At 57.7% G+C, this 13,454-nt stretch overlaps 1 protein-coding gene across 3 annotated transcripts in view; it reads left to right on the top strand.

The window, feature by feature from the left end:
- The first annotated feature begins 208 nt into the window (after positions 1-208).
- SLC6A9 (solute carrier family 6 member 9) overlaps positions 209-13,454 on the top strand; it is a 30,975-nt gene continuing 17,729 nt past the window's right edge. Inside the window, exons 1-2 of one of the 3 annotated variants that reach the window (XM_007468266.1) lie at positions 209-289; positions 5,846-5,961. Coding sequence is in view for 2 of the 3 variants with exons in the window: in XM_007468264.1 (XP_007468326.1) it covers positions 12,381-12,425 (45 nt within the window). In the remaining variant the exon portion in view is untranslated. Of the gene's footprint in view, positions 290-5,845; positions 5,962-12,159; positions 12,426-13,454 lie in introns of those variants that run through there. The other 2 variants (XM_007468264.1, XM_007468265.1) reach the window with 2 other exon arrangements.

Here is a 13,454-nt window from a genome sequence, read left to right as displayed (position 1 = left end):
GAGGGGGGGGGGGGTGCAGGGAGGCCAGGGGAGCTGTTCAGAGAGGGGAGGGACTTGGCTAGATCTCCCAAGCTTTCTCCACTCTCCAAACTTTCACCAAACTCTTGGCCCCCGCCTTTCTGAAACCAAAACACAACAAGCTCAGGAGGAGCGGCGAGCGGCGCGGCGGGGCGGGCGGACTCGCGGCGGCACTGAGCCTCAGGAGGCTGATGCAACTTTCCCTTTAAGAAAGCCACCTGGGCGCACCGCGGTGCGGACCCGGCAAGCCTGGGCCGGGGGCTGCAGCATGGTAAGGAGCCTGGGGGAAGGGGGCGCTGCGGCCCGCGCCTCTGTCTGTCCCGCCGTCGGTCTGGGTGTTTGGTGTCTATGCGGGGCTGAGCCCCAGGACCAGCGGGCGGGCGAGCGTGTGTGTGTGTGTGTGTGTGATCGCGCATGCATGCGGGCATCTGGGGGTAAGAGTGTGGGTGCACGTACAGGGATGTCTGTCTCGTCGGAAAGGTCGGGGTAGGTGCGCGCGTCTGGGTGTCACCGCTGTCACCAAGGAGCTGAAGCGGGAGGGAACGGCGGCGCGGGGCGGGGGGCGCTCCTGGAGGAGGGGGAGCTGCGTGCTGACGCCGGTTCGGTCCGGGGCTGCGGGAGCGAGGATGTGCCGGCAGCGCCGGAACCAGAGCTTCTGTCTGAGGCGCCAGTGGGTCTGCGCGCCTGGGGCCTGCGGGCGCCCGGAACCGGTGGGCCGGGTGTCTGCTCCCCTCATGCGGGCTCCCGCTCTCCATCTCCCTGGCCGGCCAAGCTGCCTATCTGGCCCCTCCAGCCGGCCTGCCTCACTATCTACCCGCCCACTCGGCGGCCGGTTGAGGGTTCCCGCGCGCCAGCAGGTCCCGGGAAGCCGCGCCAGGGAGTCTCGGTGCCCTCGGGCTGTTGTCCTCGGCTCCCGGCCACGGCTTTGGGAAGGGGCTATGGCCGCGTTGTTCTTTGGGGGTTGTAACCCGCGCCCTCCCCAGCCCAACCTTCACTCCCGGTGCGCGTAGGGCGGGCCCAGGCGGCCGCAGGTGAGGGCAGGGGCCTAGCAGCCTGGGCGCCCACTCCCAGCCGACGCCCCGCCCCCCGCAGCCACGGCCCGCGGGAGCAGGTGGCTGGGCCGGGGCCGGGCGGGAGGGGGCTTTCCCGGAGGGCCGGGAGGGGCCTGAGCCGGCTCGGGGGCGGGGCAAGGGGGCGGGGACCTGGGCGCCCGGGTACTTTTCCACGGCAGGGACCAGGGGCGGGGTTGCTGCCTCCACACCAGCTGAGAGGCCCACACGTGGCGGCTGATGTAACGCCCGCCCCCGACACCTCGCACCCCGATTAAGGCGGACGCGCCCGGCTTCCAGGAATCAGGGCGCTCCAGGCGGTGCTACAGCTCCGAAAGCGACCTCGCCTCTTCCTGCCGTTCCAGGGCCTCTTCTCGGCCGGCCGCCTGTTTCTTAAAGGAGCCGCGCCCCCTTTCGGGCCTGTACTCCGCAGGCCACGCCCCCTCACTGGTCACTCTTAAAGGAGCCGCGTCCCCAGCTCTCTGACAGCTCCCGCACAAAGCCTAGGTCTGTTTCTTTGCGGAAACAAGCCTGATGCTGCGGCCGCTAGAAGATAAAGGCTGGGGAGCGAGGAGTGGATGAGAGGACCTGAGAGGTTAAAGAACCCCAAAGTGAGGGAGCGTCAGAAGATTGGAGGATAGTGGTGAGGGGACTGGTTCTAGGAAGGGACTAAAGAGCGACACTGAGCATGCCCAAATGTTTCCAAGGACCGCAGAGAAAACGCCCCCTTACTCGGCCTACACTGCGACTGAGGCTCAGTGCCCAGCTCTGGGGACGCAGAAGAATCACACCTCTGCCCTGGATGATCTCTCCAGCTGGTGGGAAGGCAGACTGGGACACAAGTAACCATGCCGCAACGGCTACGTGTGAGGAGCATATTAATCAGATGTACACAGCGTGCTTTGGGGGTAACTGGGAGTAGCATTTAAAGATTGACTGCAAATGGGAGGAGAAAGGAAGGCTTCTTGACGATAATGGCATTGGGACAGGTTTTGAAGACGGGTGGGGTATATACAGATAGATATGGGGACAAGGGTGCTCAAGGAAGAGGGAACTGCCTAAGCAAAGGCATGAAGACAAGAACCCTCTGGGGATGCTGAATAGTCCCACGTGGCCGCAGGTGGCCGCAAGTGGCTGCAGGTAGCCGACCTTGAATCTAGGCAAATCTAGGGCCCTCCCCTACTCTCACAGCCCCTCCACTCCCTCCCGTCACAGTGAATGGAGATTATGTTTCCTCCTCTATCTCTCTCCTAAACTGTGAGGTCCTTGAAGGCCAGGAAAGAACCTGTCACCTTTCCATCCCCAGCGAGGACTCCAGGGCTTGGCCCAGATGGACCCTTAAAATTGATTGACCTGACAGTCCTGTTTGGAGGAGAGGAAGACTGAGCAATGAGACAGTAAAGGTGGCCTGGGTCCTATGACTACCCTCTCCCCATCTTCCCTTGGGTGGCTGCCAGGCAACTCGAACCCAGCTCATCCTCTCCCCACTCCAAACCTGCAGCATCCCCAGCATTCCTGTCTCTGGGACTAGCACAGGCTTCTTCCTGTTATACCAACAGAAACCAGAGACCCCTCCTTATCCCTCACCCCCTAAGTCCAATTCATCACCAAGTCTCCTACCAAAGTTACGTTCTTTATTTTTCTCAAATCTCTGTACCTCTCCCCACCCCAGCATCACCTTCCTGAGCCAAGCCCCCTCATCCCTGGCCTGGCCTATTCCTAATTGATTTCCTCTCTTCCCCTCTCCCCTCCCTCCAGTCCTTTCTCCACACTAATCTAGGGTGATGTTTTCAAAATGCACCTTCCACCAGTTGCTCCTCCTGGCAGTTACAACTCTCCTTTAAAGACTTCGATAGCTGCCGTTACCCTCAGGATAAAGACCAAAACCGAGGCCCCAAAGACCCCGAACCTGCTTATCTCTCCACCGCTGTCTTTGGCCACTTTCTCCCTCACTCTCCGAGCCTCAGCCTCACAGTCTTTGCACATAGTATTTCATTTGCTTGAATCTCTCTTCCTCTTCTCTGCTCACTGTTGCCTAATCCTCCCCCTCTGACTCTTAAACATCACTTCCTCAGGAAAGCTCTCTGTAACTCTCAGACAAGGCCAGGCTCCCCGCCCCCCCCCCACCCCGTGTAGGTTTTCGTAAAGATCTTTCACTTTCGCACCCTTTATTGTAGGCTTTAATTATACACATTTGAGTCACCAGTTCCATTCATTTCCCCACCAGCCTGCAAGCTGCAGGGCAGAGACTGAAGAGTTCTTGGTGCCCAGCACAGATCTGGCCCAGAGCAAGCCCGAAATAAATACTTGCGGAGTAAATGAATTGAATTGTGGCCAGCCCTAAATGCCTGCTGAACAATTTAGGCCATATCCTGTTGGCTGTGGAAAACTGTTGGAGGGAATCAGGGCTTTAGGACTTTGGGAAGATTAATGGATTGGAGGGGAGGAAAAGTGGAGGACTTGTAGAGTCAAAAATTAAGCACAAACTTCAGAATGTACAAAGGAAGTATGGTTAGCCCCGTCTTCCAGATTGAGAAAACTGAGGCTCAGAGAGGTTAAGGAACTTGCTTGAAGTCACATACCTAGTGAGTGGCAGAGACAGTTCCTCCTTCCAGGTCCCAGAGTCCATGCTTTTTATCACAAGCTAACCTGACTCTGACCCACGTGGCACAGATGGAGAGCTTGTCAATAGTGGCCCATATATGGGTTAGGGGCAGGCCTGGTGCCTGGGTAATGTGGATGCCCAACCCCTAGAAGAGGGCCTGGCCTATTGTAGGCATTCAGGTGGTACTTTTTCAATGGATGGATGGGGCCGTTTAACAGAAATGGCAGAAGCAGGAGAAGCAGCAGAGCTTTACACCCAACTCATTGTCCTGGAAGCAGCCCCCAAGCAACCTTTTCTCCACTAACCTGTCAGCACCCTGACCACAAGGGCTGTATTTGCAGTGCTTAGGGATAACACCCTGGAACTTAGGTTCCAGGATGGAGTGTCCTCAGTTTACTCACCTGACCAGAGGGTGTAGTGCCCAACCAGTGAGGTGGCTCTTAATAATGCCATCTGCTGTCATTACTATCATCATCATTGTCATCATTATCTGTTAGCTGAAGAGGGACAGCTTTGAGGACAGCAAATCTAGGTGTACAGCCTGGAGGGAGGGGTGCCGTAAGCGAAGACAAGGGTATGATCTTCCAAGGGAGCACACCCCCTGTTCTGACTGCCCCCAGAAGACCAGAGCCACAAGCAGGGACCTCTTTAGGGAACAGTGAGAGGCAGGAAGGCCGGCCTGGGTGACTAACCAAAGGGAAATGGTCACAAGTCACACCCCTACGTGGCTCTGCCCTAGGGGGAAGGTTATGCAGGACACCTGGTGGCCAGGACAAAGGCCTAAGGTAGCCAAGGGCTGATTTGCATATAGGCCAAGAAGAGCTTCCTCCTCTTTTCTGGCCTTCCAAAGGCTTCCTGGGCCTGTGGGTGGGAGGTGGCCCTTGAATGTGGCTGTAGGCAGGGCAGAGTGGCACAAAACAGACTTTGGAGTACAGAGACTCCTTGAGAGGACCCAGAGAAGGCCCCAGTCCTTTCTAGGACCAGGCCCTATGGAGCATGAATGTCCTTGTGCATCTGACCCCGGGATTTCCTCCCATAAGAGAATTCTTTGAGGCTTCCACTCCTGTGGCCTGTCAAAAACTCCCCGATCTTCCGTCTACGTCCATCCAGCATTGAACCTGCAGACACCAGCAGCTGCATGGCCGCCCCTCCCGTCTGTCTGCCCCTCCCGCTCACCAGCCCCACCTCGCCTCTCAGAGGCTTCCTACGAGATCTCTCCGGCTGACCTGGCCCCTCATTCCAAGGCCTCAGCCTTACCCATTTCCCTTCAACTCAATTCCACCAACACTCCCCGCAAGCTGAGCACCGCATCAGGTGCTGGGCACAGAGGGGTAGATGAAACACATCCAACCTCTCAGGGAACTGACCAACCAACCCATGGTTGACAGATGTAAGCAAATGAGTTGATAGGGACGCTGGTAGAAGTCTGCACAAAACACAAAAGAGGAGACAGTTTGTTCACTCTGGGGTGGAGTGGGGGCAGTGTCAGGAAAAGCTACAGAGGAGAGGTGACACTTAAGCAGGCTCCTAAAGGATTTGTAGGATTTCACCTGGTGAACAGGAGGGAAGGTGTTCGGCAGGGGCCAGCCTGAGCACGGGCATGGCAGTGTAGCGCCTGCACATGCTGTGTTTGGTGTGCCTAGAGCTTCTGCTCCGTTAGTGACATAACAACGAGCCTGCTGCCTGGAGCCCAAGCTGAGTGGCACCAGGATAGGGAAGGACCATCCTGGACGCCTGGCTGGGGCGAGGTTGGGGAGCATGTGCTGAGCCAAGTTGACTCCCCGTCAGGGGAAAGGTTGAAGCCATTCACACAGATGATGAGGGTATTGGACCCTGTCCCAGTTCTGTGTTCATTTTTTATCTTTTATAGAATTGGGCATCTGGAGAGTCAAAAATAGACCTTTGCCCATTGGGACAGGAAGTCTGGAGACCAAGGGATCCAGGGGAAGGTTTGGGAGAAGAGTGAGGTAGGAACTGGATTGAGGGTCATCCAGGAATGAGCAGGACAGGGAATGGTCTGGCAGGGGTTGGGCCAGGGCGGGAGGGAAGAGGGGGCCTGCCAGCTGGTGGTCTGGGCCCTGCACTACCTGTTCTGAAGAGCCCTGAGGGCCACACATGTCCTGCCCTGCCTTCCTGGGCCAAATCCTCAGTGCATTCTCTGCTCTCTCCACAGCTCTTGAGGCCTGTGCTCTGAAAGGTGCTAGAAACAGAGCCTGTGAGTGTGGTCCGGGACTCCAGAGCCCCTAACCCACCGCCACCATGGTAGGAAAAGGTGCCAAAGCGATGCTGGTGAGTACAGGGACCAGACTGCAGGGAGGAGGGGGGGTCATGAACACCATCCCCGCGGGGGCCTGCTGTCAGCTGCTGGCCCTGACAGGAGGGCCTAGGAGGCTCCGTGGGGCCCCGAGTCTGGCACTGCCAGGGCTCCTGAGTGCTAGGGCTGTCCCAGGCCCAGGTGGGCAGCCCCTCACCCAGCAGGTTAGATGCTGCCATGGCTCCGAGCCCATAGCAGTGCAGATTCCACCACAGAGCCCAAAAGGCATGCTGGGAGGCACGAGGCACACTTCCCACCCTCATCACAAGATACCCTGGAGAGAAGGCTGCAGTCAGTCTTGCTGGGAGGGCTGTCCTGTGGCTGACACTCAGGCACCCCCAACGCTGTGCTCTGCCTGCCGTGGGGAGCATTCAGCATGTGCTGATCAAGGGGTCCTCAGAGCCTGTCTGATTTTTTTCTTCTTCCACTCTGAAAAGTAACATAGAGCGTTTCATGTTGGTTTTGTTTGTTTGTTTGTTGTTGTTTTGTTTGTTTGTTTTTGCGGTATGCGGGCCTCTCACTGTTGTGGCCTCTCCCGTTGTTGCGGAGCACAGGCTCCGGACGCGCAGGCTCAGCAGCCATGGCTCACGGGCCCAGCTGCTCTGCGGCATGTGGGATCTTCCCAGACCGGTGCACGAACCCGTGTCCCCTGCATCGGCAGGCGGACTCTCAACCACTGCGCCACCAGGGAAGCCCAGAGCATTTCATTTTGAATCCTCTCCTGAGGCCTCCTCAGAAAACCTCCCTCTCCCCCTTCCCCAAGCCACAGCTCTTCACTGCTCACTGCCTCAGGGCACAGGAGAGGTGGTGACAAGCAGTGGGCAAGGACCGGCTCACTGATGGACGGAACAGGCCAGCACTGGAATCAGGAACCAGGAAAATACCCCAAGGGCAGTGGTTGTATTCCTTCTCTTGAGATCTTGCCTCAGGAGCCAGTGACACTGGGCAGCTGTCAGGGGAGGAAGCCAGTGACTGAGCACGGCCCCTCCCGTGGCTCCTCCCTTCTCCATATGGATTCTCCTGTTGCTGTTCACATTCATTGAAAGACTGATTGGCCCAGGGTCTCTGTCGAGCCCTCCCAAAACAAGCCCTGTCCCTCACCAGGGATTTGATTTCAAGTACTTGGTCCAAAGGAATGGTCTGGGGGAGGGAGCTGGACAGTCATGCTCCAGGCTCAGGACCCTCTATCCTGTCCCATTCTGAACTTCCAACATCCAGCCCCTCAGACCTGCTCTGGTCTGGCCCTCTCCTGACTGGAACAAGTCTGAATGCACTAAGCTTCTCAAAGTATTCCTCAGCCAACCTGAACTCTGAGAGCTGGAGGTCTCCTGACCTGAATACTCGCTAGCGGGTGGATGCTGTGATAGAATCAAAAATGGCCTCACCCTTCCCAGAAGTGTTGGAATTGCCATGGGCCTGTTGCAGGAAGTGGCTCTGCCCCTCCCTACATGGAGATTCTGTGTCCCATGAAACTTAAGAAACCCTCCGAGTACTCTCTACTACTCAGTACTGGCTGCTCTACTTTCTCTGGAGTGACCCTCAGAGGACTGGGGCAGGGAGGCAGGAGAGACGTGGAACCCACGTGGACAACATAGGGAGCATGAATCACAAGGTCCCAGAATCCCTGCCGGAGCTGAGCTTCCCGGACCCTGGGCTCTGCCGGCCAGCAGGCCAGCCCGTCTGTGGAAGGGAATGTTGCCTTGGGACGCCTGTTCCCAGCACCAGGATGTGCCTAAAGATAGCTGGGGCTCGATTTCCTCCGTGCCCTGTGACCTTTGACTTCTGCCCGCCACTGCTGCATCTGAGGCTCCATAGCATGTCCCCTGGGCACCCCCAGTGGTTGCTCGAGATTCTATTCCTGTTTCTTTCTCAGTTCTGCTTATGACCTTGGGCTCCGCTATTCTCGGGACCCAGTTTGGAACCGGTTCCGCCTCCATTCAGTGCTTGTCTCTAGGATACAGCCTCTGAGGAGCGCCATCTCTCCTAGCTAACCTAGGCAGCTGCGCCTGGACTTTATTAGGTGCCTGTGGTCCCCTAAAGGCAAGTGACTGAGGATGCTCCTTCTCTGGATGCCATGGTGGGGCAGAACAGAGTGTCTTGAGGGCCATGCATGTAAGCCAGTGGCACTTGGACCGTCCCAGGTCTGTGGCTTCTGTTGCCATTTGTGCCCTGGTAGGCTGGGAGTAGGCAGCTGGCCCCTGCCATGGGGTCCTCACTTCCATCCCCCTTTGCCCCAGGTTTGGGTATGAGGACAGGGGTCCCCTGGGTCTCTTCAGTGTCCACCCTATGTCATCCTTGGACCTTCTGCTGGGCTCTTCATGTGGCAGGTGCCCCGTGGAGGGTGAGCCACTTCCCAGCACGTGCCCAGATCCACATGCCTGCTGCACGTGTCCCTCCCCGCCGCTCCCAGCCCAGATGGTCTCTGCCAGGCCAGCTCAGCTGCCTCCCTCACGCCTCAGCAGCTCCTAGGACAGGGCCATGCAGGAACCCAGCTGGCCGGGGTGCCTCCAAGCCTGGGAGCAGCTGGGATGCTTGGGGGCACTGGGGGTGGGGGGTGGCGGTGGTCCTTTCGTGGAGACCTAGTGCCTCTATACACATGTGGGGCTGGGCTCCCTGGAGCTCAGAGGACAGGGAGCTGGAGGAGAGGAGCCCAGGACAGGAGAGCCCTACTGGGTCAGCTTTAACCCCACAGCAGCACACCAAGTCCACAAGCTGGCCAACTCAGTCCCCTCCCGTGTGTCCGCTCCCCACTCATACAGCATCTTGGGCAGAAAGGCCTTGGTGAGCCTCACTGGCCTCTCCCAACATCTTTTTTTTTTTTTTTTTTTTTTTTGGGGGGGGGTATGCAGGCCTCTCACCATTGAGGCCCCTCCCGTCGCGGAGCACAGGCTCCGGACGCGCAGGCCCAGCAGCCACGGCTCACAGGCCCAGCCGTCCCGCGGCACGCGGGATCCCCCCGGACCGGGGCACGAACCCGCGTCCCCTGCATCGGCAGGCGGACTCTCAACCACTGCGCCACCAGGGAAGCCCAAACATCTTTGAGTTCACTGGTTGCTTCTGCCCCTGGAAGCCTCATGATGAATAAGAGCAGTGTCACCTGGGCTAGAGCCCTGGGTGCCAGAACATCTGAATTGTCCTAGAAGGCTTTTTTTAAAAATTTATTTTATTTATTTATTTGTTCGTTTGTTTGTTTATTTTGGCTGTGTTGGGTCTTTGTTGCTGCACGCAGGCTTTCTCTAGTTGCAGTGAACGGAGGCAGGCTTCTCACTGTGGTGGCTTCCCTTGTTGTGGAGCACAGGCTCTAGGCATGTGAGCTTCAGTAGTTGTGGCACACAGGCTCAGTAGTTGTGGCTCACAGGCTCTAGGGCAGAGCTCGGTAGTTGTGGCGCACGGGCTTAGTTGCTCCGCGGCATGTGGGATCTTCCCGGACCAGGGCTCGAACCTATGTCCCCTGCATTGGCAGGTGGATTCTTAACCACTGTGCCACCAGGGAAGCCCCCCTAGAAGGCTTTGAAAGCACCACAGGCCACCTGGGGCTGCCCCACCCCGACCTGTTCTGTTACGCTTTGACAAGAGGGTTTGGTTACTTCTTGTCTGCAGCAGTCATCACAGGGCCTAGTGAACAGTGGGTGCTCACCCAGCCCAAGTCCTGGCATGTAGCAGGTGCTCAACTAGTATGGGCTTGACACACATTGGGATCTGAGCGAGCACAGGCTTGACACCCACCTGGCCTTCCCTTGGTAGAGGGCCTGTCACTTACCAGCCACTCACCTAGCATGAGTCCCAGCATGTAACAAGTGCTCAGCTAGTACAGACATGGCAAACATTGGGCACTCACTTAGCACAGTGCAAGGGGCACAGTGGGTGCTCACCCTGCTCAGGGCTGGGCATATACTGGGTCCTCACATGGCACAGAATTTGGCATGCATGGGGCACTCTTGTAGTGCAGGACCCAGCACACCACAAGGGCTCCCTGTGGGGTGGACACACAGTGGGTGCTCTCTTAACACAGAGCCTGGCACACAGTGGGAGCTCTCCCAGCACTGGATTTGGTACACACTGTGTGCCTTCCTAGCATGGGTTTGACACACAGTAGTTCTTCTCCTACCTCAGGCACCGACACACAGTGGGCACTCTCCTTCTATAAGGCCTAGCACAGAGAAGGTGCTCTCCTAGCCAGGACAGCCTGAGCAGTGACTTAGATAATCAACTAGATGATCCTAGATGTGCAACTACCCCCTCCCCAGTGAAATGGACAATATCTAGATCCAGAGGAAAAGGCCCAACCTCCCCAGGCTTCCTCTCCGGACCTAGGACCTGCCCTCCATTCCCCTTGGTCTCTGTCCCCTCCCCGGCCTCCCTGGAGGCCACCTACTCAGTCTTGCGGCCTCCCCTCCCCTCACACGGCTTCCCTGCAGCCCCTCCGCCCCCAGCACTTTCCAGTTCTGGCTCAGTAGGACCTTCCCTCGGAGTCACAGGGTACAATAAAGCCCCTAGACTCCTTGGCCCTCTGGAGCCATGCCCACTCTTATTAAGAAAAGTCAGGGGCGGGGTTGGGGGAGTCGGCCTCCCTGAGTGGGGCTGGAGCAGCTGGATCCCGCTAATGAGGCCTCATTACTGCCAGGACCCAGCTGGGCCGCTGCCGCCTCCTGTCCCCATGGCCAGAGCCAGAGAAAGCTGTCCAGCCAGGGCTGCCTGTTCTGGGCACCCAGCCCAGGCCAGGGCAGCCAAAGCCCAGAGCCCACCCTGGGTGGAAGTGAGCAGTTGGGCATCATGGGTGACTGGGCCTTCCTGGAGCCAGTGGCCCAGCCAGGGCCCTGGCGCTCAGTTTGGGCTCACAGGAAGTCTGCGGAGCGTGTCTGGGGACCCGGCTGCGTGAGGCTGGCCCGGGGAACAGCTCAGTCAGTGGAGTCTGAGGCCATTTTTAGGAGACTTGCTTGAGCCGAGGTCAGTCCCCATCTTCCTCCCCAAAATGGGCATAACAACATACCTACCTCAAGGGGCTACTGGAAGGATTAAATGAGTTAATATATATATAAAGTGTTTAGGACAGTGTCTGGCTCATAGTAAGCCCTTAATATGTACTATCTGTTACTATTATTAATAATGCTAATAGCTTCAAAGATGAATGGATATTATCCCCATCTTAGAGATGAAAAAACTAAGACCAGACATGTTAAGTGACTTGCCTAAGGAGATATATATAGTGAGAACTGCCAGAGCTGGGGTTTGAACCCAGGCTTGTCTGACTCTAAAGCCTTTGCCCTTAAAAAAAAAATGTCATCCTGCCATGTTCCCACTGGGGTCACCTCACTTACCAAACTCACAGGGAAGCTGTGCTTTACATCAGAATTCATACATGCTTCCATTTGACCGATGTTTACTGAGATCCTACCATGTACCAGACCCTTTGCCAACCTATCAGTTTCCAAAAAGAGCTATGGTTCCCAGCACCAGAACACTCGTGCCCACCTTCCTGGCCATGGGTTTGTGGTGTCTCAGCACCTGCTGGAGACTGAGCAGTGAGTGTGGCCTCAGAGAAGAAGAGTTGGATGGATCTGGGTGACATTCCACCCCAGGCATGGTGACACCTGCTAGACTGTGCCCAGCCCACTCGGTACACACTCCCAGAGGGAATACCTCAGGTTCTGGGTGACACAGTGCTAATCCTTAAAGGTCCTTATTCTGCAGCCACCCTCTTGGCGAATGCCATCTTTCTTCAGACAGGTGACAGCACCGTTCGCTAAGCCAGAGCTTTTTTACATGGTCAGTCATATTCTCTGATGAGGACACTCCATCATCTTGGCTGGTTGGGAGTCTCCATCTCCTGGGAGGACTGCTTCAGGACCCATCACGCCCCAGCCCACAGCATTCTAAGAAGTCTGAGATGCTCTGGTTGTGCCCTGTGGGTTGCTTCCCCCTTCTCCTTCACCATCTCTAGTGCCCAGTGGTACCCAACCACCTTACCAGGAGCCCACCAAGTGCCAGACCTATGCGCTCAGAAGCATCTGGGCCCCAGACCTCATTCTGGAATGGGACTGAGCCGCCGCCCCTTCTCTCTCTCTTCCACGCCCGCTCTGCCTCACCCTGTGGCTGTGAGTGTGTGTGTGTGTGTGTGTTTTGTTCCAATAACTTGCTGGGAACAAGGGAGAAATACAACAAACCCTGCGCTTCACTCTAACTGTGGAGCACCCGCGCTGGGCTGCATGGGGACTGGCTGGAGGGGGAGGGCCGGGGAGGGGGTAGGCAGAGCTTCAGGAGGAGATGAGGTGAAAGTAATTGATGCTGCCCAGCCAGCAGTGGAGGAGGCAGGGGATGCGTCAGTGTCGCCCGGAGCCGGCAGAGGTGTGAATGAGAGGGGACACGCACACGCCCGCCAAGTGCTCACCCTGGGATGGCCGCGGCTCAGGGACCTGTGGCCCCCTCCTCCCCAGCACAGGTCAGTCACCTTCCAGGAGGTCGAGCCCCCTCTCTGGTGCCAGGAAGACTGGGAGGCAGGGCTGGGGGTGGGGAGAGGGACTGAGTGGTCTGTGCCAGGGAGGGGCAGGCACAGCCAGCCAGAGAGACAGACACCAGCAAAAGTGACCCAGAAAGTTGCAACTGTGCGGAGGCGGCACAGGGGAGGAGCGTGGGGCTGCTAGGGCTCCCCCAGCCCAGGGACCTGCTGAGAATCTGCTCTGGGTATCAAAGCTGCATTGTCCTAGCTCCCGGGGAGACGGGCCGGAGGTGCCCAGGAATTGTACTAATCAATACAGCCCCATTGTCTGTGCCACGGCAGCTACTCCTATGGGGAGAGTGGTGAGGGGGCAGGGGGACTTGTTACATGGACTCAGTGGAGAGCGTGGGGGAACGGGATGGGGCGACAGTCTCGGCTGCGAGGAGGGAGACCCCACGCGGTGTTCGCCAGTGTCTAGGACAAGTGCCCGGAGGGCATCCTGACTTGACCTTCGGAAGGCGAGAGAAGGAATGTCCTCTGGGGAGATGTGGGCTGCATTTGGGAGAAACATTATGCAGGGCTGCCCTCCACCTTCAGGACTGCCAGGGTCAGAAGCCAAAGCCACTTTCCAGAATGCGAGCCCGCTGCCAACCGAGCGGGGCAGAGACTGCTTACGGCTGCCACAGTGCAGGGCATGACTGCTGGGCTTCAGGGCAGAAGCAGAGCCCACCCAATGGCCCTGTCACTTCTTCCAGGGCCCGGAGTGGAGCCTGGCATGCCTGGGGTGCATCTTCTGTCTGCTGTCCACAATACTGGCAGATCACCCCAATCAGGGCTCTGGGACGAGACAGCACCGGGCATGTCCTTGCCTCTCTCACCTCCTATATGAGGGCCTGATCTCCTGACAGGTGCTCGGAGGTTTTCCTTGAAGCGAGAGGCACTAATAGCCCCCTGCATACTGCTCGGGTCTGGGGTAGATTTTCCCACGGTCCTGCTGCTCCATCCCGGGCCCTTGACTCTTTCTCATGTCTG

Source organism: Lipotes vexillifer, unplaced genomic scaffold (genome assembly GCF_000442215.2).
Source record: "Lipotes vexillifer unplaced genomic scaffold, Lipotes_vexillifer_v1.1 scaffold661, whole genome shotgun sequence".
Taxonomy (NCBI): Eukaryota; Metazoa; Chordata; class Mammalia; order Artiodactyla; family Lipotidae; genus Lipotes; species Lipotes vexillifer.
The sequence above is the reverse complement of the archived record's forward strand: the minus strand, read 5'-3'. Positions and strand labels throughout refer to the sequence as shown.